This window comes from Falco punctatus (genome assembly GCF_963210335.1).
Source record: "Falco punctatus genome assembly, chromosome: 1".
NCBI lineage: Eukaryota > Metazoa > Chordata > Aves > Falconiformes > Falconidae > Falco > Falco punctatus.
The window spans coordinates 108,557,479-108,580,617 of NC_137580.1; the positions used below are offsets into that span (position 1 = coordinate 108,557,479).

Here is a 23,139-nt window from a genome sequence, read left to right on the forward strand (position 1 = left end):
AATTTCACCAGCATAAGCTTAAATAAATACATATTGAGCATGCTGGGTGCTAATCCTTCTTCAGCAGGTAGCAGAGCAAATGACAGAAGCATCTATTGCAGTGTGCATCTGCCAGATGTTTGACAACACCAGCACTGACACAGTCTTCCAGGGACCCCATGTAGTTTACACTGCAGGTCTGGCAGACTGACAGATAGCCCTGGGAAACAGGGTTGCCCCATGCGTGGACCTCCTGACACGCCACCTTCACACCTTCTGGAAACTAAGCTCCTTAACTTAGTGGTATTTCATGTGTTGAGCTGCTTTATAATCACAAGCGTTGGAACCTGCATTCCTCCATGTTTCACCAGGACAGTAATCAAGAAGCTGATCGGGCAGGAGAAGCCTGAATTATTTATTACATATTATGGAAAATGGACCTTTCCCCAAAACCACTTCAGTTTTATAGAACTGGCACCCACAAGGAGTTTGTTATTATGTTTTCTATCAGATATGATATAGAGCACACTGCTTGCACTAAGAAACTTAAGACAACACGCACAGATGACATTTCATTCAGTCTTCTCAAAGCAAGTCCCAAGCAGCAAGTTTTGAATGCTACTACAAACAGATCAACAGTGATTAACAACTTGCTTCTGGTAGGTGAGGAAGATCACTTATAATAAAGATACTGTTTGCAGCACAAAGATCCAGAATAATGTTTTTAAAATTCAGTTTTACACATACCTCTGTTCAGTAGGCTCAGTTCTTTGGGAAAGCAAAAGAACATTTTCCTGTTTCTCATGTACAACTGGGACCTGAGGTGGTGAGATTGGCTCATAGGGCTCCGAAGAGACATGGCTCCTCTCTGGAGATTTTCCAGGTCTACATCCATAATTCAGAGACAGTAAGTGCTCTTAGTGTGTGTAAAGCAGTAGTCAACACATGTAATTGCATTCCAGTTGTTACACAACTACTTATGTCTAATTATATCTGTTATGTGCTTTAATATACTTGGTGATCTCAAAAAGATGACTTTGAGTTGTCATTTGAGTTCTAAGTAATTAAACATCTCCACCGCTCTAAAGACTGGAAATTAAGCGTAAATGAAGGAAAAACAGTTATAAGGTATGTTATGGAGCCGAGCAATTGTAAAATCAGTACAAGACAGATGTTGCCTGGAAAGAGACCACAAGTTATCTCTACTTCGATGTACTTCGAGATCACTGTGCTATTTTGTACAAATATCATATTTGGGTATTCGTTACATTTGCAGTTACACTGAATACATGCATTACCTTCCCCTGGTCTTGTCAGACAGATTTTCAGGTGACACTCTAGCTCCTGGCCGCTGATGGTGGACAGACTGTGACTCAGGACTGTAGCGATTCGATGTCTTAGCCCGGGTAGAAACAGGCGTTGGAGCAGGGGTGGAATTCTGGAATGTAGTGGTGGGAGGCTGCAAAGAGGCCTGAGAAGCTGCTTGGTTTCTAGCGAAGTCTTGTGTAATAATTTGCTGATTGTGGCCAAAAAAAAATAGAAAAGAGATCTTGGTCAGACATTGACCACAGCATACGTATTCATGAACTAAATCAACATGAGACAGATTGCAACAAATGAGATGACTGTAAGTTCAGACACATTATTGTATAATAGCCTCAAGTAAAGCTAACAATTACAGAATCTGTATTACGTTCCAAAACACATGTTTTCATGATCAAAATATAACTTTTCACATCTGAAATGATGCATACAAATAAACCTACACAAATGTGATCAGCAAGGGTGATAAGTCGATGGGTCCTGGGCACATGTGCCATCCCTTCTGCTTGGGAAGAGGGAGGTGGAGGTTGTTGGGGTGAAGGGGGTTCCTGTTGTGTCCTATAGCGGTGAATCGGCCCCTCATATTGCCTGTTTGGGTCATCTAATTGAAGAAGAAAAGGTCATTCTGTTAAGATGATATTACTGAAGCTTCAAGGTTTGAAAGTTCTGTGCTTACAAATTTAAAAGATGAGGTGTTTCTGCATTAGATTTTAGGTATCCTGTGTGATAACCACCTTTTCCCCCTTTCTTATATAGTCTCTACAATTTAGAATAGATAAATAAAGCTTAATTCCATAACGCAGGTGAATTTCAGCTCATTTCTCACCTTTAACTCTACTGTAATAGTCTGAGCTTTACCAACAGGTAAAAAACCATAGGCATCAACACCAATATGCATTAATTTTAAATAATATATTGAAAATTATTTTCTTATTACATCGGCTACACTGTAATCTATTTAATGCCAACAGTCAGTCTCAATACATTTGCTCTGGTTTTTCCACACATCACTGCAACAAAAGTTTTCTGAAAAGTTAATAATGGTAAGCAGTCACCTAAAGACTCCCAAGATATTTTAACTTTATTGTAATGTCATGGACCTGTAAATATAAGCAACACAATCGTGAGAATATTTGCATATGCAGATAAACTTACTCTCTGTCTGGCTAGGTTTAGGTGTCTCTTGTTGATAGGGCTGTAGCTTTTCTTGAGTAGGTACAGGTGAATTTGCAGGGCTGATCACCTCAATGGCATCTCCAGGAGCTTCATACCGGTGGGAGGATACTGAATATCAAGCAAAGGTTGTGGAATAAGGTGTAAACAACACGGAAATTTTTTGTTGCCTATACAAAGCAACACTAGCAGTTCTGTTAAAATGACGCCAGTGAAATGAAAATCAAAACATTGTCTTTTTCTCATGATAACCATGGTGACACAAATACTTCCACAAAACAGTGTTCCAACATAAACCAAATAATTTTAGGTTTCCTGACTTCTGATAAGTTTAGCCTTACTATCCTGCATTTCACGTTGTAGCGTGGAACCCAAATAAAGCAAACAACTCTGGTTTTGCAAGAATCTTGAGTCACTATATACAAAACCTGTGTTTGTCTGCAAAGTGTTTCTATTGTGCAGAGGTCAATATTTTATCATTAAACATCAGAATCATTCCATATCTCATTGTTTCCCTAAAAGGCTAAGACAGACAGCAAAGAAGTAGATAGTTACTAAGATACGTACAACTACTGGAAGAATCTGAACTTTGAGAGCCCCTATCTCGTGCATCCTTGTCTGAAGCAATCTGTCGAGTGATGATCACATCTATGAAGTTAGCAGCAGTAATTGTGGTCTTTCCTCGAGTTCTCAGCTCTTCCTCGTACCTGGATTTAGGAGGAGGTCCTTTCTCTTTACCAGCCTCTGAATAGACTACTGATGAAGTCTGTCCCTGGGACTTGCCACCAGAAAAATTTGCAGATGTATAGGGGCACTGGACAGGCCTCTTTTCTACCTCCAGTGTCTTCTGTTCCATCTGCTGCTGTTCAGTAACCACAGCTGATCGGCGTCCCATATTCTCTTCTATCCTGGTTCCTTCGTGTTTGTTCTCTTTCGCTTTTGCAACTTCCATCTGAGGAGCAGAAGCTGCAGCATCTACTAGTGCTGCAAGGGCATCAGCAGCAGTATTGTAACGGGAAGCTGGCAACCCTTGAGTAATAGAGGGAGCTCCAGGGGTGAGCTGCCTGTTGGCAAACATTGAATATTTGAATTATATCACATGAAAAAAAAAAAAAAAAGAACTAGAGCCACATCATGCGTACAACAAAGTGAAGCTTTTGTCACACTACATTTTTATCCCAACTGGACTAGTGAAAATGGAGTGGATCACTTCCAATAAATCCAAGAGCAATCAGATAGTGGTATATCCTCATCATCTAGTATTTTCCCCAGGCTAAATGCACCTTTTAATAAGCTCAAATATTAGAACAGGTATCTCTGCAACAGTAACTTAGAAAACATACATGATACGTAGCTGGGCAGCAGGATCCAGAGGTGTGATTACACTTGTCCCGTTGGTTCCTTGAAAAATACTAGGCCTTTGCTGCAGTATGTTTTCCTGGCTTCTAACTGAAGGGGATGGGGACCGAACATATCCGTGACTGCCAGGTCTGCCAGGCTGCTCTGCACCTGCAGAACGTAGAGCAAAGGGGAACAAACGTATGAAAAAATAGGTCACTCATAACAACACAGAACTATGTATCGATGCAGTCTCCTCCGCATCCTTTCCCAGTTGTCTCCACCACTCTGGATATGACGGTATGTATTAAAGGTTTAAATGGGAGCATTCTGTTTACAGTGCTCTGTAATAAAAATAATAATAATAAACAGATATGCAAGTTGTGCTAGTGATAACTGGGATTCACACCATTCCCTAAGTACTACACTGGTATGAGAAAAAGATCAAGAAGCCCAGTACTTGCAAAAGTTGCAATTGTGACTAGAACTGCTAGGTAATAGGAACCTGCCTTAAGTGCAGACTAAAACCAAACTGCGTAACGTGTTGTTAATAAGCTGCATGTTGCTAAAAAGCAGCTATAGAAAATGAGCAGTCACAGTCTACAAGACAACAGATCCAAACCTAGCAATGTGCACTCACCTGGTCGAAGATAAAGTTCAGCAGGGACTGAAGCTATTCTCTCCCTCTCTCGTTCTCGTTCTCTTTCCCGCTCTCGCTCACGTTCCCTCTCCCTTTCCCGTTCCTTCTCCCGCTCCCTTTCCCGTTCCCTTTCAGCATTTGCAGCTGCAGAAGCTGCCAGGTGTGTAGGGTGTCCTGGAAGGTCCGCAAGATAAAATGAAGTAGCAAAAAGAGACACTCAAACATAATTTGTTGTAAACACTTACATCAACATATCCTGCCACCCACTTACAGCAAAATTTCCCAAATACATTCTCATTCCACTCAAGACTATCCACTTATCTAGGAAGTCAAAAGCTTAACATACAGTGACAGTGGAAGGCTCAACAGCCTCTAAGCTGTTCCTATACTAATTAGTATGAACTATTATGAACTAAAATGAACTAAAGTGGTTCCTATACAATTAGAGACTAGACAGCTTACAGACCCAAATTCCACCCTTCAACACATGTAATATCAGGTTAGTGACATCCTAATCATATAACTATAAATAAAGGTCTGTCAGAATGAAGCAAATTCTGAATTTGTCAGCACTCCTTCAGCTGCTAATGTAACTATAAAAGATATCATTAAGAAAACTTCTGCTATCCAAGTGAGAAGTGCATGCAGAAAGCATCACCTGAGAAAACATCAAAACATCGATGAAAGCTAAATAAAGATGGTCAATTATCTCAGCACGTCAGATGATTAGAGACATTAGCAAATCATAAGAGCTCTTACCTGGTGACAGAGAAGCAGGATTGTAAGGCCTGGGAGGGAACGTAAGCTGGGTACCAGGGATATATGTGATTCTCTCCATGGGTGGTGTGCTTGTTCCTCCAGGATGAGGCACTAAGATAGTGGGAGCCATATTGTTCAGGTCAATAATTCCTGTCAGGAGATGACACCCGTAAGAACGGCCATTCAAGGACAGACCAGTGATCCACACATTACGTATTCTGTTCATTGATAATGGTCAGCAGTGAATGTTTAGCAGAAAAAATATAAGATTAAGGCAAGTGCAGAACTATATTCCAGCTGGTTATACTCTCTCAGATCTGGCAACCAGCCATTTAGGAACATACTAAATCAGAATTTGCATTTCTAGCACTCCCTTTAACTGCCTGTAGGAAAAATACACTTCATGTCCATTCAATAAACGTACCTTTTAGCAAAATGTTATTACCCAGCATTATTGATTCCCTTTTCCAGACTTTTAATATTCATAAAACAGAATGAAATGCTACAATGCACAAGTCCCACTGGAACTCCAATATAACTTCTCCTACTACAAAACCCACTTATCCTTTCATTTCCAACCAATTAAAACCCTACAGGATCTTACTCCTTATCCCCAAGATAATCAGTCCTACCAGCCTAATTCCCTCACATTCGCTATCATCCATTCTATCAATAACTATCTAAACCAATTTAAGCGATAGACAGATTATCATACCCAGGAACCAAGCTGGCAGATTGACTATTGCCTGTTAGGTTTGTAACTCCTGGGAGAATGCTGTGTGACCCCAAGCATTCATAGCTATTCATTTTATTATTTTGTTCTAACGCTTTGTTCAACATTTCAATGTGAAAGAATAACTCAAACTCATGTCCCATAAAGACAATCTCCATCACAGAAATATAAATCCACAGTGAAGAGAGTTGCAAAGAAGCTGCTTTGCTTTTTTGTAATGCCCTTATCTTCTAAAGCATTACTTCTGAGTTTTGATGATTTATCAGTTCCTACAGCTTCTTTGCCAAGTTTCTTGCTCCTGGTGTATCTAAAGTTGTTACTACTTCACTCAGCTTTATAAATTGTTCCTTAATTTTTTTGACCTTTATGGTCTTACATTTAACTTGTCAGGATTCCCATTTTCCCTGTTTGAGGAGTTACACTTTTGCGAGATGTCTTTTTACTTTAAATAGCTCCTTCCTGCTACTGTTAAATGTCCAGATTGATTTAGGCTTTTTCCCACTCTGCAACAGGTCACACACATTTCCTAACTCCCAAGTATAACATCTTTAAACAATCACCATGTTTTTCACAAACCTTACCCTTTTAGCTCTTGCTTTTATTTTCATTTTGAAATGCTCTCATTTTGACATAATTCTCTTTTCTGAAGTTTGGAGTTAAATATGCTTCCGAGTATCAATTTGAACTAGCATAAAACCGTCCGGCTTCTTGAACACTCTTAAGTCTTATAGCCTTCCCTTTAACAATATTGATTACATACGTAGTTATCCTTTATATCCACAAAAGCCAGTCAGATGTACTCATCTGCACTTGTATGCATGCATCCATCCATCCATCCACACACATATATTTATAAGCAGTAACAAAACAAACCAACCAACCAACCCACAATGCATGTCCAGAATGCACTTTAAAGAGCATCAGAAAAACCACAGCCATACCTCTTGCTCCCGCATACGGGAGAGCTAAAGTTTGCTCTCTAGGAGATAATCCTCTTGTTACATCAGGACGTAAATTGACTTGCATCTGTTGTGAGGTAATGTAGTCATTTAGGATTGTCTGTCGTGTATTCTCCATTGCGTAAAGCTGATACTGGCTTGGGTAGCCTGGGGTGGGCGAGAGCTGCCTTTGGAAGAGGTAAGCAGCAGCAGCTGAGGATGAAGAAAGGGGGGGGGGGGGGGGGAAAACAAAAAAAGATTTAGGAAGCAGTATGGGTGATATCAAATGAAAATTTCAGATGTTTATATAACTTCAGCAAGAAGTGCTATCAATTCTCTCCAGCCAGTGTCAAATGAATTAAAATAGCATTTCAATACTGCTGTTTTATTGAATTCATGCACTGCTTGCAGGCTAAATAATCCAGATTGGAGATATGCGTTAGAGAAGAGACTTGATTAGAAATATATATCCTGAAGTTCTGAAGATGTGAAGGGCTGAAATACCCGAGGAAGGTTACAATACCTCGCACAAGGCACTGATGGATAGATTAAAAGGAAGTCTACTGTATTTAGTATCACCAGGGTTAACCTGACAATCTTTCAGTGAGAACAAATCACAGTCCTGAACAGACAGGTCCTCACTACATTTAATTCTACAGCATCTTCCGCATCCTTCTGTGCATAGCTTTACTGAAAGCTTTTGATGTATTTCACAAATACTTATCTAAAAATACTGTTTGAACTTATTAACAAAAAAGCAGCAACCTGGCAGCTTCTAAAAGAAAGTTAGAGTGTTATACAACAGTATTTTTAATAAGTTTCCTGGTTAGATATTAAACCTCCACTAAACTGAAATCAAACCACAACAGTGTGTATATATATAACTTCTTATATCTGGCTATTACTAATTACCATTTAAAGGTATCTTTTCTGTGCAAATCATATGATATTTCTAAAACTAAAAAACCCAACACAAACATATTTACCAGGATCCAGAGCCCTATGAAATGGCATAGCAGGATCTAAATGAGGAGGGAGGTGACTCCTATAAACTTCAGGTGTTGCTCCTCTGTGATGAGGGTCAAAAGGACTGTGAGTTACTACAGGATCAACCCCTGGGACTGGAGATTTTGCTGGCACACTCTCCCTCTGTGTTGGAGTAAGTGTGTTTTTCCTTTCGTGATTTGCTGGCTTCCCAGAAGATATTCCAGCTAAAAACAATGAAAACCCCAAATTAATAAAATACATATTTTTCCATAGAAAATTCAGCTGTAATTATACACTGGCTGCCAAGGAATGTTCTAGAGGACGCTGCAATCTGATACATTAAAACACAGAGAATATTTTATATCACAAACTATCTCTGGTGAAAAATCCAAATCCTAAACCTAAAAATCCTGACACTAAGATTGCTTACAATTCACCATACTATGTTCGTCATCTAGATAACTCTGTAATTCAGCAATAGCTTCTGCCCTTAAAACATTACCCTTGTAAGTAACCCTCTAAATGTGATCCAGAATCAAATGCAAACTGGAACTGAATTGCCTTCCCACCTCCATGCTACAATATGGCAGATTTTCTTATTTCAATTAACAGCTTGCAGCTTTCTAAAATCCCTTCTAGTCAGCCTCCAAAGTGAGAGAAGCCATTAGAATAAAAGAAAGTAGAATGGATTACAGAAACCAGTTTAAAAGTAAGTTTAAAATTAAATCATTAAAACTTCTTGTCTTACTTTGGATAGGAATAACATACCCTCACTAACTCTATTCATCATGGGTGAACTCCTGGACATTGGACTCTGATAGTTCACAGGTGTCCTCCGAGCATTGGTATCATCATAAATCCCAGGGCTCAGCTGTGATTTGGGAGTTTCATGAAGAGTTGACCTGAGAACAGAGGGACCAGAGCTGACTACTGACGTGTGACGGGAACGTACTGCATCCCCGGTCTTCACATCTTCATATTTTCCTCGCTCCACCACCTTCACGTTTTCTGGCACCATTTCCAGCTGAGGCATTCCACGGGGTAGCTTGCTTGGTCCAGTGATTAAAGATTTTACGTTATGTTTGATGGCAGACTGGCCAGAGTTGCTTTCATATTTTATGGGTGTGCCCTGAAAAGGAGACAAAGATCAGCTAAGGTTATCCTGCCAATGTTTCACTTGTGCTAAAAAAATCTCACGTTGCTGATATCATAGTTCATCGCTTTTATCGTATCTGTACGGAATACAGCTGGATCTTACCAATTGTTATTTGTCAGTTCTCTCACATTTGCTTGCAATGCGTTCCCTACAGGATTTTTCTAATACATGGAAAATATTTTTAAGCTTTGTAAGTTGGTAGCTTTCTTAAAACTAACACACACACACACTCTCGATTTGTAATTATTTAAATCTGAATTGATCCACTCCTGAGTCTGTAAGCTACTGTACGACTAGCAGCCACCGCATCTCCCAGAGAAATTGGCTTGCTCATGCCTTGGATGGATGTATGCTTCCCTGGGTAAACCCTAGATATTAAGAAAAACTTCACTGAAATGGTTTTCAAGCACTGGCACAGGCTGCCCAGGGAGGTGGTGGAGTCACCACCCCTGGAGGTATTTAAAAGATGCTTTTTGTATTTACCTGAGATATGGAGCCTTCTATGATTGGCCTGGTCGTCTGCACCATTTCAGGAGTCTTGCGACTTTCCTGGCTTAATAGGTCCTGTCTTGGGATTTCATGGATGGAACGACCCATTTCCTTTATAGTAGTGACTCCATCATATGGTTTCCCCTTAGTAATGGCTCCTTCAAATGTCCTGATGGGAGGTGACTCTCTCTTAATCTGTTTAGGGTATTTCAAGCCTTCTTCAAAACTTTCAGCTGTTGTTCTTGGTGTGCCTTTTACAGAAAGAAAGAGTCACATTACTGGAACTAAATTAAATGAGATTATTTAATCACCACAAAAATAATAGTGGACAATTATTCAATATATTACTGAAAGCAACCCAAGTTACTTCAGATGCTGGAATAAAGGAAATACCATACATCAAAGGTCTGGGGAACTGTTAGTGTTCATTAAAAAAAAAAAAAAAAAAGTGCTAATTACCAAGTGTTCATTTTAAAAATAAATAAATCTGTTTTCCAAAAAGAAATAAAACGCTATGTTTGCACGCTAGCTTTGTATACAGCATATCAGAAAGCTACTCATTTACGCTCTGAAAACATGTTTAAGAGAAGAAGTTCCACCTTTAACACAGCTACTATTGTCAATAACAGTTTTAAGGTTCAGTAATCCAAGTTTTTTGGGATGTAATTAATGCTTGTTTTGTAAACCTGCAATACATTACCTTGCATTATAGAGCCAGACAACACTGTCCTCTCTTTTAGTTCAGCATGTGGGCTACCCCTAGGCAGTGCACGGCATATTAAACCTAAAATTAAAATGAACATAATTTAGCAAATTAAACAAGTGTTAAAAAAAATAATAATCCTCAAAACAACAAAACCCCTCCTCCTTCTGACATACATCACAGATAGCATCTGCAACACAGTAGTGCCCAGAGGGCCCAGCCTCAGTATGCTAGGCATAGTATCAACATGTTATAAACACCATCCTGTCTTAAAAAAAATAATCTTCCAGTTCAAATATTCACACTATTACACGGTTGCAAGTTTTAACAGATTTAGAAAACAGAAGGGTTTTTTTTTATAATTAAGCTTAACTCTTGTCCCAAAAGCAGTCACTGCTTCTCTTACACTCCAGTTTCCTTCCCATCATAAACACCTTTTTTTACTAGGTAATCGGAACAAAAAGAAAAAACACCCCAAAATATACCTCAGCATCCTCCAATTAATCAAAGTTCACATTGAACCATCTGGGAAGGGTTGAATTTACTGTTCCTACAGTAGGAAGGCAAATCAAACCCCCAAAGAACTCCTAATCTTCCACGGTTTGAGGATGGAAAAAATGTGTCAGAGTGACAAGATACAGCATAAAAGTATCAGAGCAGCTTCTGGTATGCCAAAAGAGCCTGAAGACCAGCCAAATGCATCAGTGACTTAAAGGCAATGCTGAATTTCTACATACAGTCTAGAAACCCCTTACTCATATCGTTCCATCTGATAAAAACGTACACAAAATAGTCTTTAAAGCCTACTCAAAGATGGGACAAAATGCACTTTAAGACACAATAGTTTAGGCATGAAACATTCTCTTGCATTTGTATTTTTTAATAAAATCAGAAAAGTTATACAGGCCTGACTTGACCTTTGCAGGCTTAGTTTGATTACAGTTTATTAAATCAAAATAATAATAGGGATGCCCTGAAGCAGGCTACAGCAGCTGTGCAAGTCTCCTGCTTGGCATAATCGAAGAGGTTTATTGCAGGCATGCAGAAGGTCATGCCAATGTGTTACCAAGTTACTATGCCATGGCTGAGACCAATATTTAACTATCGGGTGTGCCCATGGAGTCCCTGCCAGTAGGACTCCGTGTTGTGTGAGCTCTACACAACCCACTGGGACTGTGAAGAGCCAGTTAGATGTGTCAGACCTACTGAGAGGACTAAGTGCTACTTGAACTACCTGCAGTTATGGGAACACAGCAGCAAAACAAAAAGGAAAACTAGTATCTATTCCAGTCATATTTCCAGCATGTTTTAATTGTAGTGGTTATTACATGGATTTGGTTAGTGGTGTAAGATTTCAATCTAATTTCTCCTTCAGTCTGCTCCATAAAATAACTCTAAATACTCTTACATCAATGCAGAAAGGTTTGGATAAAACACAAAACACCTTGGAAGCAGCCATTTTTACCTTCCAGCGGTGCAGACACCGGAGATTCCCGCATTGACATTCCTTGCTTTATATTTCCTTCCATTGTGTCATAGCTTCTCTTTAAACCAATTTCATGTGCAGTTCTTGGACTCCTTGTTCCTTCACGAACATTTTTAATAGCTGGCAAAATTCACAAGAGTACAGTTAGGAAACATGGACAATAAAAAAAAAAAAAAAAAAGGATGCAAGAGCACTCATTTAAAGAGAGCACTGGTCATTTAATATTTTAACAACATAACTTCAATGTAACATTGTAACATTAAATCTCAGCCTTAAAAATATTTTTTTTATGGTTTGTTAAAAGTTACTCATTCATCAATATTTCAACTGAAGTTCAAAGTTAAAGGATACATTTCTTTTGATTTTGATAATTTTAAACTTGGTGGTTTAACCTTTCAAAATAAAAATATTCCATGAAAAATTGGAAATTAATGGCACAGAAATTAAATAGTTTAACTATATTTTAAATAGATGGTACAGGAGACTCCTCAGAACACAGGCACGGTTTCTGGATCACTTTAATTCTCCTATCCTCAAAAACACAGACAGGCCAATATTCTCCCAGACAGCACCCCAGTGACTGCGGTTTATACCTCTCCACTTGGAAGCAGACACACTCCAGCTATGGATTAAAGAAGCAGAACCTGCTGCAGCCTTGACTTTGATCCAGTAGAATACACAAATACTCACTATCGTAAGATAAAATATGCCCACTTTTGCCTTCATAAATAACATGGCCTTTGGCTGAAGCTTCCTCTCGGCACTTTTCTGGGCTGCTGTCTTCTGTAGCTAGCCGGGTGATAGTTCCCTTCAATAACGCATCAGCTGCTATGCCAGGCTGGGACAGAGCTGGTGTACCCTGCGTTTAAATCAATCAAATATAATTCAGAACATGTGTGTTTATTTAAGAGAATAGGGAGCAGTGAAGAGGGGAAAAAAACCCTGCAACAACAAAACCCACAACATATTTTAGATCTAGAAAACCAATTATTTTACCAAGCAGTATGGCTTAAACTTCTGCCTCTATTATTAGACATTTTACCTAAATATTGGTAAGATCATTTGTAGGCAATTTGCTACCTTGTTAAAAAACAAAGAAAGAAGAATAGGGAGTGCTATATTACAAAAGTATTTCATGGCCTAGAACATTTACCCTATAATACCATTTAGGGGGCAGATAACACACTACATACTTAATGGTGCCATTAAGCTTCATTCCTATGCAAAGTAATGAAACCTATCCATCTCAGAGGAGAATTGTTACTGCTCCTTTCCATAAGTAGAGATCCCATGTCAACCAAACCAGTAGCATTTAAAAAATGATGAGACAAAAGGGATTAACTTACCTTTTTGGCTTTAAATAGCATCTGTGCAAGACTGCTTACAGTTGATTTTAATATTTGAACTCAGCTGTGTTTTCAGGGAAGTTGCTAATAAGCCTTCAGTTAAGTATACCAAAGGCTTTGGTGGTTTTATTTAAAAAGTTTAAAGACTCATATATATGTCAAGCATTGGAACAGGCTGCCCAAAGAAGTGGCTGAGTCACCATCCTGAGATGTGTTTAAAACACGTGTATGTGTGGTGCTTGGGGACATGGTTTAGTGGGGGGTTTGGCAGTGCTGGATTAAAGGTTGGACTCAATGACCTTAAAAGAATTTTTCAACCTAAATGATTGTATGATTCTAAGATGAAATCATGGCAATGCTGACTTCAGCAGTAGTGGGATTTGACCATCTGATTGTATTAAAATTTCTTTTTTCAAGGCAGTTCCTACTCTGTGATATTAATTTACTTTTTCAGACATGCAAATACATTCAAGGTGAGAGTTTAAATATGCTGGTTTGCTACAGCCTTCTCAGTAAGGGGAAAATTACCTGAGTTATGGAGCCTCTCAAAGAAGGAATGGTCTCAACAGAAACTTTATTGGTTGGAGTTCCTCGCGTTATACTTCCCTCCTGTATCGTTGTGGTACCTGATTTGAAATAATAAGACATCCTGATAAATAACAGCATAAAGAAAAGCTGCTCTATTTGAAGTCATTAAAGACTCTAGTGAGAACTGTTAGTTTACACCACAATAGAGGGAAATTTCAGTGTAACAGCATGCATTTGAGGCAGTTAGACAACTTCCTCTTTTAACATAGCCTTCTACAGGCTAAAAGTCTTCTACAGCATTAATCCATGGTATTTAGTTTCTTTTCTTTTGATGTATTTGGATATTTCATGTATTGCTCTGCTTATGCTCTACTGAGCGAGTTAATTTTGAAGTTGGCATGCCTTGAAACAAATGTTCTTAAATGAGACATGCAGACAGGAGGAGCGAGTTACAACTACACATGCCTCGGAAAATAGGGAGCAGATTAATCATGTAATACTTAAAAATAACAGTTCAGCAGTTTGAGCTCTAGAAGTTAATTCTCTCAGTTTTCTCAGGCTCTGACAAAGTTTCTTAATCCGTATGACTTTCTTTACCTCGAACCACACTTTCATGTTGTGCCCTGACCAGGAGTCCCTCAGGTTGGGAATTCTGGCTTCTGGGAGAAAATTCTTCTTGTTTGATATAGGGCAGGGAAGCTATTCAGAAGAAGAAAAAGAAAAAGTTTGGGTGTTTTTGGTGCTTTTTTTTTTAACTTTCTTTAATTTTAGGTCATTAGTCTATATAAAACACATAAGCTTTTATTTTCTTACCAGATTTGGCTGACTCCTGCTGCCTTGGCAGCCCAAGAGATATAGAACCCACTGATGGCTTTGCAGTTTCTTGGGTGTAGGAAGCTTGACTATGGGATGTTAAGTAAGTGCCAGGTGTCCCCTGAAACAACAAATATATTATATGTCACCTCTTGTTTCTGGAATGAAGATTCACATCTATGTTTAAAGAAGAATGCTAATGCTAATGATCCTGTCTCAAAATGCTACAGCACACCGCTGCAAAGTATCAAAGCGCAGAACACCAGGAGGGTAGTGTCTGTTCGTTTGGGGACACAGTTCACCCAAACTGGACACCCTCAACCACACTCCTAAATGTGAAGAACTGCAACATGTTCTGTTTTCTAAGGCACCTGTAATTCCTGGACATCTAGAGGTGGCATGTATAGGTCTTAAGTAATAATGCTCTGAACACATAACCAAGTACGAGATGTTGAAGGTTGCAAAAGGGCAAAGAAATCAATGCAAGCACAGGTTTTCCAATAATAATTCTCTTACTTGTGAGATTGAGCCTCCCATGATGAAGGAAGGTTTTTCTGATGGCACGCTTGTTTTGGAGGATGGAATGAGTGGTGGTGGTGGTCTGGTGGGTCTGGTTGTTGGAAGGCGGACTCCTTCAGGTATGTTGGTTATTACTTGGTGAGGTGCTGGCTGGAGAACTGGGGGAAAATTGTACGTGAAACATTAGTCTGTTTCAGCTCTACTAATTGTTAGAGGGACAAGAATAGAAATAGCACAGTCATCTGACAATTTCTGATGGGAATTGCCTCACAATACCCAAAAGCTACCTAGCTGTATTTACACTCTGAAATTCACTATGTCCAAGTGTATGTTACACGTGGGAACTGAATGGAGAATATCCAACCTTGCATCAAAGTTCAAAAAGGAATGGCAAAAGCTGCACTGTAGAATTGCAAACTCTGAAAAATAAGCTTTTAAAAATAGCAGCCTAGAGTATGTTCAAGTTTTTTGTTGTCTTCCTGTTTTTAAAGAAAGTTCTTATTCTTTAAATGGAACACAACTGAGTCAAGTATGATCTAAGCTTCCCTGATTTTGTCTTTTCTTAGCATGACATTATACTCTGAAGGGAAAAGCAATAATCTAAGTTTCAGAATTAAGAATTGTCAGTTATTTCACTGCTTTATAAAACACTCAGACTATAATATTAAAAATTACAGTCAGAAACTAATGCCAAGGATAGCAGCAGCTTTCTTCTTTGCTCAACTCCCCCCTTCATAAGAAAGGCCACCCATGAATATGAGGTATTTGTATTAAGCTGAAAAACTCTTGACGACTTCAGCCCTATGCTGTTCTAATACTTTTCAGATCATCCTATTTGCTTAATAAAATACACGTTATGCAGCTGATGTAGCAATAAAAGAACAAAACCACAACCTCGCCAGAGCTAGAAAAATCCTGAGCACCTATTTACATGCACAGCCTACCTCCTTCTGCTAATTCACAAAGTGTTTATTGAGTAATTTGGTACTACATCAAGTCACAGAAGTCCAGCTTCCAAACAAAGACTACATTATCACTATGTATGTAACAAAACATTTACCTGGCGGGACACTATAGCGAGCTGCATTCATATCAGGCTGGGGAGAGGCTTTATTGACTTCTCTTGGAGATAGCCTGTATGGTGATGCTGACCTTGTTGCTGTATTTTGCACTTGTGCTTCCTGTTCTATTGCTCGCTTGACCTCAGCATAAGGCATATAGGCCACCGGTTTTCCTGTGAAGGTTAAATTTATCAGAAAGAACCGAACCCTGGATTAGAAATTGAAGGCAAAAGGTCCAGTTTACAACACAGTTTTAACAAAGGGCCTGACTCCTATGTCAGATATACTCATCAGGTACAAACTTTTCAATTTAATAGTAGTATTAAAGTACAGCTTAATGTGTTCTTATGTCTATACTTCTATATCCAAAGCTTTGGAAAACTGTCATACTTTCTCTATGTGAAAAACAGTACTTGGATCCTTTAGGTCCTTTAAGTGAAAGCTCTGCTATTGAAAAAACTTTCATTTAAGGAAGATTCCTTTCCAAGTCCTGTGCATCAGCCAGGTTCACATCAAGTTTAGCCAGACCTACAAGCCAATCCCACCAGACAAAAAGCCTCCCTTCCTCTGCGCAAGCAAACAAGAAGTCACAAATCAAATTTCAAATACCAATATTGCCCATCAATGATGTTTAAGGGAAAATACATTTTTACCAAATTTAAGAAATTAAAAATCTAGTAGCAGAACTTCAGAAATTCCTTTCTTTTCTTGGCAATGGACAATTTAAGTACTCTATATTACGAACCTGAACAAGTCTACTGCAGCTGTAAATTTTTAACTTTAACCTTTGACATAGTCAAAGAAATATGGCACTAATTATCCCACAATAGCTTTAGTATTTTATTTCATGATAGAGTACTGTGTAGGTTGTCACAAGCCAATTCAACAACAGGCCCTTTAGTTTGACAGGATGCCCCACAACACAGGCAGCATACCAGTGTATGCAATGCAACGTTTTTAAGCAGCCTGTGGGCTCTCTGCTGCACGCAGCAGTTGGGGGACAAGCTTCATGTGCACAGTGTATCTTAGGAAGTGGCTGTTGAAATGATCTGATGACATTTCAGCCCCTTCTAGTTTTCAGATTAAGATGTCCAGGCTTGCAGAACCCATTTACATTAACCACACCAACTCTCCCTTTCTGTCTGGCTCCGACAAGCACCTTGATTTTTGCTGGCAGACACTTCACCCCAGAACTTTCCCACACTTCATAATACCGTACTGCCAATGCCAAGAGTTATTCAGTTAAATGGTACTTTTAAGCAACCCCAGACTTGCCACCTAAAGAAGCAAACTTCCAAAACCCACAATCTTACCCTGCCCTCCACAAATCTACAAGCTCCCTTCTCGCTATTTTAACAGGTAAAAAAATGGTTCTGTTTCTTCCATTTTATTTCGCTAAAAGTAATTAAGGTGAAGCATTTTCATAACATAATTTAAAATTGTTATGCATGTTAAATACATGGATTTTTGAGTTTCAAAGAACATGATAGTTTATGTTGCTAACACTGCGGAGACAAGAGAAACAGCACACAAGAACATAAAATCTAAAAAATGCAAATTATGCAACTGTGATGATATCTCTTAATACTAACATTCAGCACATTAATCTTACTCTGTTTATTCCCTTGTTACAACATACAGTTTGTTGAGCTATGTTTTCTTTGCTAGAAAAGGAAGAGGTAAAAGTTACACACTTAGTACAGAACTGGGCCTCCCACAGAATATGCTTTTCTTGCACAAAACCGAAAAGATATCTTTTGCTAGGCTGTTTGTAATTTGCAAGATGTTGATAGAATTAAAATAATTTCAGTTCAAAGAATGAAAATATAGCCAACATACACAGACAGAAAGCATAATATGAATGCCTAGTGAAAGCTAATAAATGCATCCTTTGGCTTTTAAACAGTAAGTTGGATGATGGAACATATACACCGTCCATCCGAATCACTTTCCTGCTACCAGCAACAGTAACAGCTATGTCCTTATTTAGTCACCCTGACAGGTTCTCTAGGCAGTTTTTATCTTGTTCTAGATTGAAGGTCACACTAGAGCCACATTCAGTTCAGTTCAAACCCTGCCTCTAAGTATCATCTCTATATACAAAAGCAACCAACCATCATATTCCCATGGGAAAGAACTTTTCACACAGCCCTTCTGTGGACAGACAGGCTACGGTAGCAGAGTTTTACCACACTTTTGTGCCCCACTCCAGGGCTCAATGTCCATGTACGTGCTCCAGTGCAGTAAAACATTCCTTTTATTTGCACCCACAGTTCTTTAGTAATTGTCTCCCATCTTCACCTTAAGCTCCTGAAAGGGGCCAGAACAGGCAGTTATCTGGGTCCTCCACCTGCACACCTTGCCTTTCTGAATCTCTCTCTGTTGGAGCAACTCATTTTTTAATTTAACCCAAATGGAGCCAGTTTTTCTACCTTATCTAGAGGAGCTACAGGTAGTTCTCCAGCACTGTACCTGAAGCAGGATTTCTGTAGTAGCCAGGTTCCTTCAATCAAGTGCCTTCACCAGAAAGCTATAGGTAATTATTGGTACACTAAACTTTCATTCTTAAATGAGGCAGCAGAGTAACACATGGACATAAAATGTAGCTATTTCCACGACAGATGTGAAAACACCTACCTTCCCACTCAACATTAGGGCTCTTGGAAGTGCCACAAGGGCTTACAGCACTTCGATACTCCATATCCAGCTGCTCTTGCCTCTGGCGTTGCTCTTCCAGCAGCGCTGACTCATGCATTGCTTTAATGTGCCGTTGATACAGCGCATAACCACTCACTGGTGTTCCAACAGGAACAGTACAGGGACTGCAAGAAACCTACAAGGACAGAGAGGTATTAACAGTACGTACATTAATACAGGTACTTACCAAACTATCTATCTTGCTCAATGCCTCCACTGCAGCAGCTGTAGTCTATGTATGAGTGTTTCAAATGGTCCACACCTGTTTTGAAGCTATTACTTGTGTATTTATTTGTACTTAACTTACTTTCCCCCTCAAAAGCAGGCTAACAAAGCAAATCATGTACTACTACATTTGTTGCACAACCTTTTGCTGCTTTAGTATTGCGATTAGTTTTAGGGACAACATATACTCCTACAAATATCACTTAAATACCCCATACCATAGGTGGTATGACAGCAGCTCGGTGGTGAAGCTGTTGCAGATCCATCTGCCCTTGCTTTATCGTGGATGATACCAGTATTGACCCAGTGGGATTTAACAGTGAGGGCTTTGACTCCCTGCTGAAGATACTGGAAAAAGAGATAGAAGGAAGGGGAAAATATCACCAAACAGACCAAGATTAAACATCTTAAAATTTTTACAGGCAAAAGTATGCCTTTTAACTTCAAAAACCCAACACATTTAACACACTGGACAAACAGCTGGAAAATCAGAACCACGTTATGTTTTGTCCCACAGCACATCTGGTAGAGTAGCCAACAGACGCTGCATTTTTATAATAAAACAGAAATACCAAAAGAAGTGTTCAGAATCTCCCCTACTTATGTATGCAGTTTCTATATGCACAGTACTATAACAATGCAACCGTCTTTACAGAAAATGCTTTGGGGAGGGTGGTGGGAATAGATGGGAAGACCTGGATATATTTAGTCCACAGGAAAGAAATAATTAGTAATATACAATAGACTACTCTCACACGGAGGGCTAATATATTTGTGAAGTGGAAAGATGATGTCTGAAGAGGCAAGAGAGTGCAGAAACACTATCAACTGCACTCTTCCAAAGATCACATGCAGTACGATGACACTGGATACTTTTGACATTTAACATCTATCCTTGGTACTGTGTGTATATTAAGACCACTGAGAGGGAGGGGGCATTGGCTCCGATGCTGTACTGTGGTTACATAGAAATTGCACTAACAGAACACTAAAAAGACTTTGAATATTATCAGTGGTGTCAGCCATCCCCCAAAAGATAAATGGTTCCAAAGACATGCAGCATTGTCTGTTTAAAGCCCTGTATACTCATGTAGGTTATCCACAGTGTTTACGGCTAAGTTCCCAGAACTAGGAAGTTTGCATGAACACACTGTACACTTCGGAGAAAGAGGTCATCCATTTCTCAGGACACTTGCCCGTTCATTTATGGACACTGACTGGTAAGAGAGAGAAATACTTCCACTACTCTATTATCAATAGCCTTCAAGAGATTCAGTTCTACTGGTTGATTCAATGACAGTAGTTGGGTACAGGACTCTAGAGGCTATACAAGCAAATAAACATGAAAAGTTAAAAGGTAACTAAAATATCAACATTTTATGCCCTTAGATTTTTATTTTTCAAAAAACAAATTTTATCTCCTACTAGAAGATATATTCAAGCTATTTTACCTGTCAAACTCAAGGAGTTTTGGGTGCATTCTACTAAACTGAGCTATGAGAGCAAGAATCAACTAGAACAACTCCATCTCCAAATTTCTGTGCCTATATTCAAACAGTTTTTCACTAAAAGGAATTAAAACCCCACGTTACCCAATCACAATATAAAAAAATATTCCAAACCTACTTCTGAACATGTAGATTTGTTCTTAAGTATTGTGTAAAAGTAACAAATCAACAAAACCAAACCAAAGCAAAGAACTTCAGTACAGACCCAGTTACACGGTTGAGTTTCTTGGGTAGATGGGGGCATTTACAAAATTCCCCCCATTAAAAAGCAATGACCAACTAAAAAAATTTAAGTAAATAGCTGTGCATCAGAAAATCCTGCAGCAGCAAGATCTTCCCCTCCCCACCAGAAGTACCACAGAGCTACTTATCACAGAAAACCATGCCAGGAGCATCTTGAATCTTTTTTCTTGCTTTAGCCAATTTTCATTGTTTCAGTAAGCAGCTGTCCTTTCCAGGTAACTGTTTAACAGAATTCCCATGCTCTGAACAGAGCCCAAATGGCTCAGCTTCCCCTATTCTCTAGCTTTCCGGGTAGTTGTGCTAGTTTGCTACCTACCTAGTCAGTATATCACCACAGAATTTTGCCTTATCTTGCGTTAGAAGACTCTTCTTTTGGCTTTTCATCAAAATTTTACATCAGCATTTCCCTCTGTTGCACTTCCAGAAAAGAATCTTTAAAAATTCTTTCCCTATTACAAACTCGTAACAAAAATGGTGCTATCAATGATAGGCTTTGGATCGCTGTTAAGTAAAACCACTTTTTAAACAACTTCTGAAAAGATGGCAATATTTCAACACTAAATTAAACTCACCCTTGTCTGTCAGGTTCTCCATCAACTTCCTCATCAGCACTACAGGTGGCACTCGAATCATTATCTGAATGGGATTCCTGTCTCGCTGTATTAACTGGTTGTGACAGACTGTAGTCCATTTCTTCTGGTTCGGACTTTTCCTTGGGTTTCTCCATCTCTCTCTCTTTGGTATCACTCTCTATTTTCACTTGAATATTCTCTGGTAGCCTCATTTCAGTCTCTACAGGTTCTACTTTGGTATGTACTGGAAGAGTAATCACAGGCTTAGCTTCAACTGGATGGCTTCTGTTGTCAACTTCCATAGGCTCTTCTGCCTCATTATTTATTTCTTCCTTAACCTGTGGCTCAGGGGTCTGACTTTCAGCTGTTGATACGCTTTGGGCTGTTAAGGAGGGAGATGTGCTGGTTGCAGGTTTAATGGTAGATTCTTGTTCTGCTGTCGCCTCAGTGGTTACTTTTGAAGCAGTGCTCTCAGACGGAGTTTCTTCACTTGGTTTAGCAGGTTCTGCTGGAGTTGGAGATGGAGCACTTTCTGTATCAGAACTGTTTTCAGCACCTGGGGAAAAAAAAAGTTTTGGCATAATAAAATCCAACCAGGCTTTGATGAAACGCTTCTTTAGAATAATCAAAGATGTGTCTGCTGTCCCAAAACACAAGTCAACCACCCTCAAGAAATGACTCCCAAGGGGAGAGTAACCAAAAATCAGCAGATACAGGTTAAGGAGGGAGACTGCAATTACAGAAATAAGGCTACTTAGCTAGCTCTGATCTTACAGAGCGTCAGCCAAGTAAACTCTTGTGCATGTGTCAGAGTTGGTACTTCCATATATGATGCCGCTTTATCACAAGACTAGAGTCAACACCCAGAGCAGCTAAAGGTGCAGCTTTAATCATTTAAATTAACTGGTTTTAGAGGCATCACTGGCAGAAGTGGCAAACCACTAATTTTACATGAAAATCAGTCACATTTTATACACATGCTGACTTGCAATTCTTGTTGTAAGTTAACAGTTCTAGTTTACCTCCTTTATGAATTATGGTTTTCTTGAAAATGTCATCTTTGCTCTGTGAAAGGTATAAATGGCATCAACAACTGGATTCCAATTATAGGTTTTTGTAGTAAAGATCCTTCCTCCTCTTTTTAGTCTAGTTCATGAACTCCATTATATTATAAATAGCTTATAGATAAATAAAAACATTATGAAAAACTATGGCAACACCTAGAACATAGATGTTATATTCAAATCTTATCTTCTGATAAGAGTCTTCATTCTTTACAATCACATAAACATTTTAACTATGTTTGTTAAATAAAAGGATGCAATAAGGATCCATCACTTTTAACCTACCCATCTGTATAACAAGTAATTTTGACTTATTATAGAAATGGACAATTTGCTGAATTATACACACACACACTCTGCAGCTTAAAAAAATACCAACAAGTAAAAACCAAAATCCCCAACACTTAGCCATGTTCTTTCATTCATCATTTATGAATTCTGTTGCTTATAACTCCACAAAAGGCTGGCCAAGACTGGCTGATGCTGTGTGCCCAGAATTATCAGCAGTTGCAATCAACAAATAAAAACAAACAACCCCCCCCCCCAAAAAAAACCAAACCAAACCACAAAAACCCACCAATTAACTTTGCCTGCCTGAAGCTTTACTGAGACTATCCACTAGCAAAGGTTACACAGCTTTGATTCAACTTGTTTCAACAGGTACAAATTTTTTTTATCAGGTACTGTTTACCCTCTAGATGATAGCATACTCAAAGCTTCTCAAAATATTAAGCAGTAACATCTTAAGGCTGCTCAATGCTAAAAAAGCTTTTTCCTCTCCAGTGAGTTCCAACTGCTAAAATCCAACTGAAACATAGGATTTGAGCCCTACATTATGTAGTGGAACACAACTTTCTGA

General features: G+C 39.0%; 1 protein-coding gene across 4 annotated transcripts in view; it reads right to left on the reverse strand.

Annotated features, from left to right (window-relative positions):
• NCOR1 (nuclear receptor corepressor 1) overlaps nt 1-23,139 on the reverse strand; it is a 73,579-nt gene that overhangs the window by 5,321 nt on the left and 45,119 nt on the right. For all 4 annotated transcript variants that reach the window (XM_080382218.1, XM_080382217.1, XM_080382219.1 and 1 more), the window contains 23 exons: nt 21,217-21,772; nt 19,112-19,241; nt 18,609-18,804; nt 15,971-16,144; nt 14,908-15,068; nt 14,392-14,512; nt 14,176-14,277; nt 13,579-13,676; nt 12,395-12,563; nt 11,684-11,824; nt 10,216-10,299; nt 9,510-9,766; nt 8,639-8,999; nt 7,870-8,094; nt 6,887-7,096; nt 5,213-5,362; nt 4,454-4,627; nt 3,819-3,984; nt 3,043-3,539; nt 2,458-2,586; nt 1,746-1,903; nt 1,278-1,495; nt 727-864 (listed from right to left, as the gene is read on the reverse strand). In XM_080382218.1, coding sequence (XP_080238344.1) covers nt 727-864; nt 1,278-1,495; nt 1,746-1,903; nt 2,458-2,586; nt 3,043-3,539; nt 3,819-3,984; nt 4,454-4,627; nt 5,213-5,362; nt 6,887-7,096; nt 7,870-8,094; nt 8,639-8,999; nt 9,510-9,766; nt 10,216-10,299; nt 11,684-11,824; nt 12,395-12,563; nt 13,579-13,676; nt 14,176-14,277; nt 14,392-14,512; nt 14,908-15,068; nt 15,971-16,144; nt 18,609-18,804; nt 19,112-19,241; nt 21,217-21,772 — 4,615 coding nt within the window. The remainder of the gene's footprint in view (nt 1-726; nt 865-1,277; nt 1,496-1,745; nt 1,904-2,457; nt 2,587-3,042; nt 3,540-3,818; nt 3,985-4,453; nt 4,628-5,212; nt 5,363-6,886; nt 7,097-7,869; nt 8,095-8,638; nt 9,000-9,509; nt 9,767-10,215; nt 10,300-11,683; nt 11,825-12,394; nt 12,564-13,578; nt 13,677-14,175; nt 14,278-14,391; nt 14,513-14,907; nt 15,069-15,970; nt 16,145-18,608; nt 18,805-19,111; nt 19,242-21,216; nt 21,773-23,139) is intronic.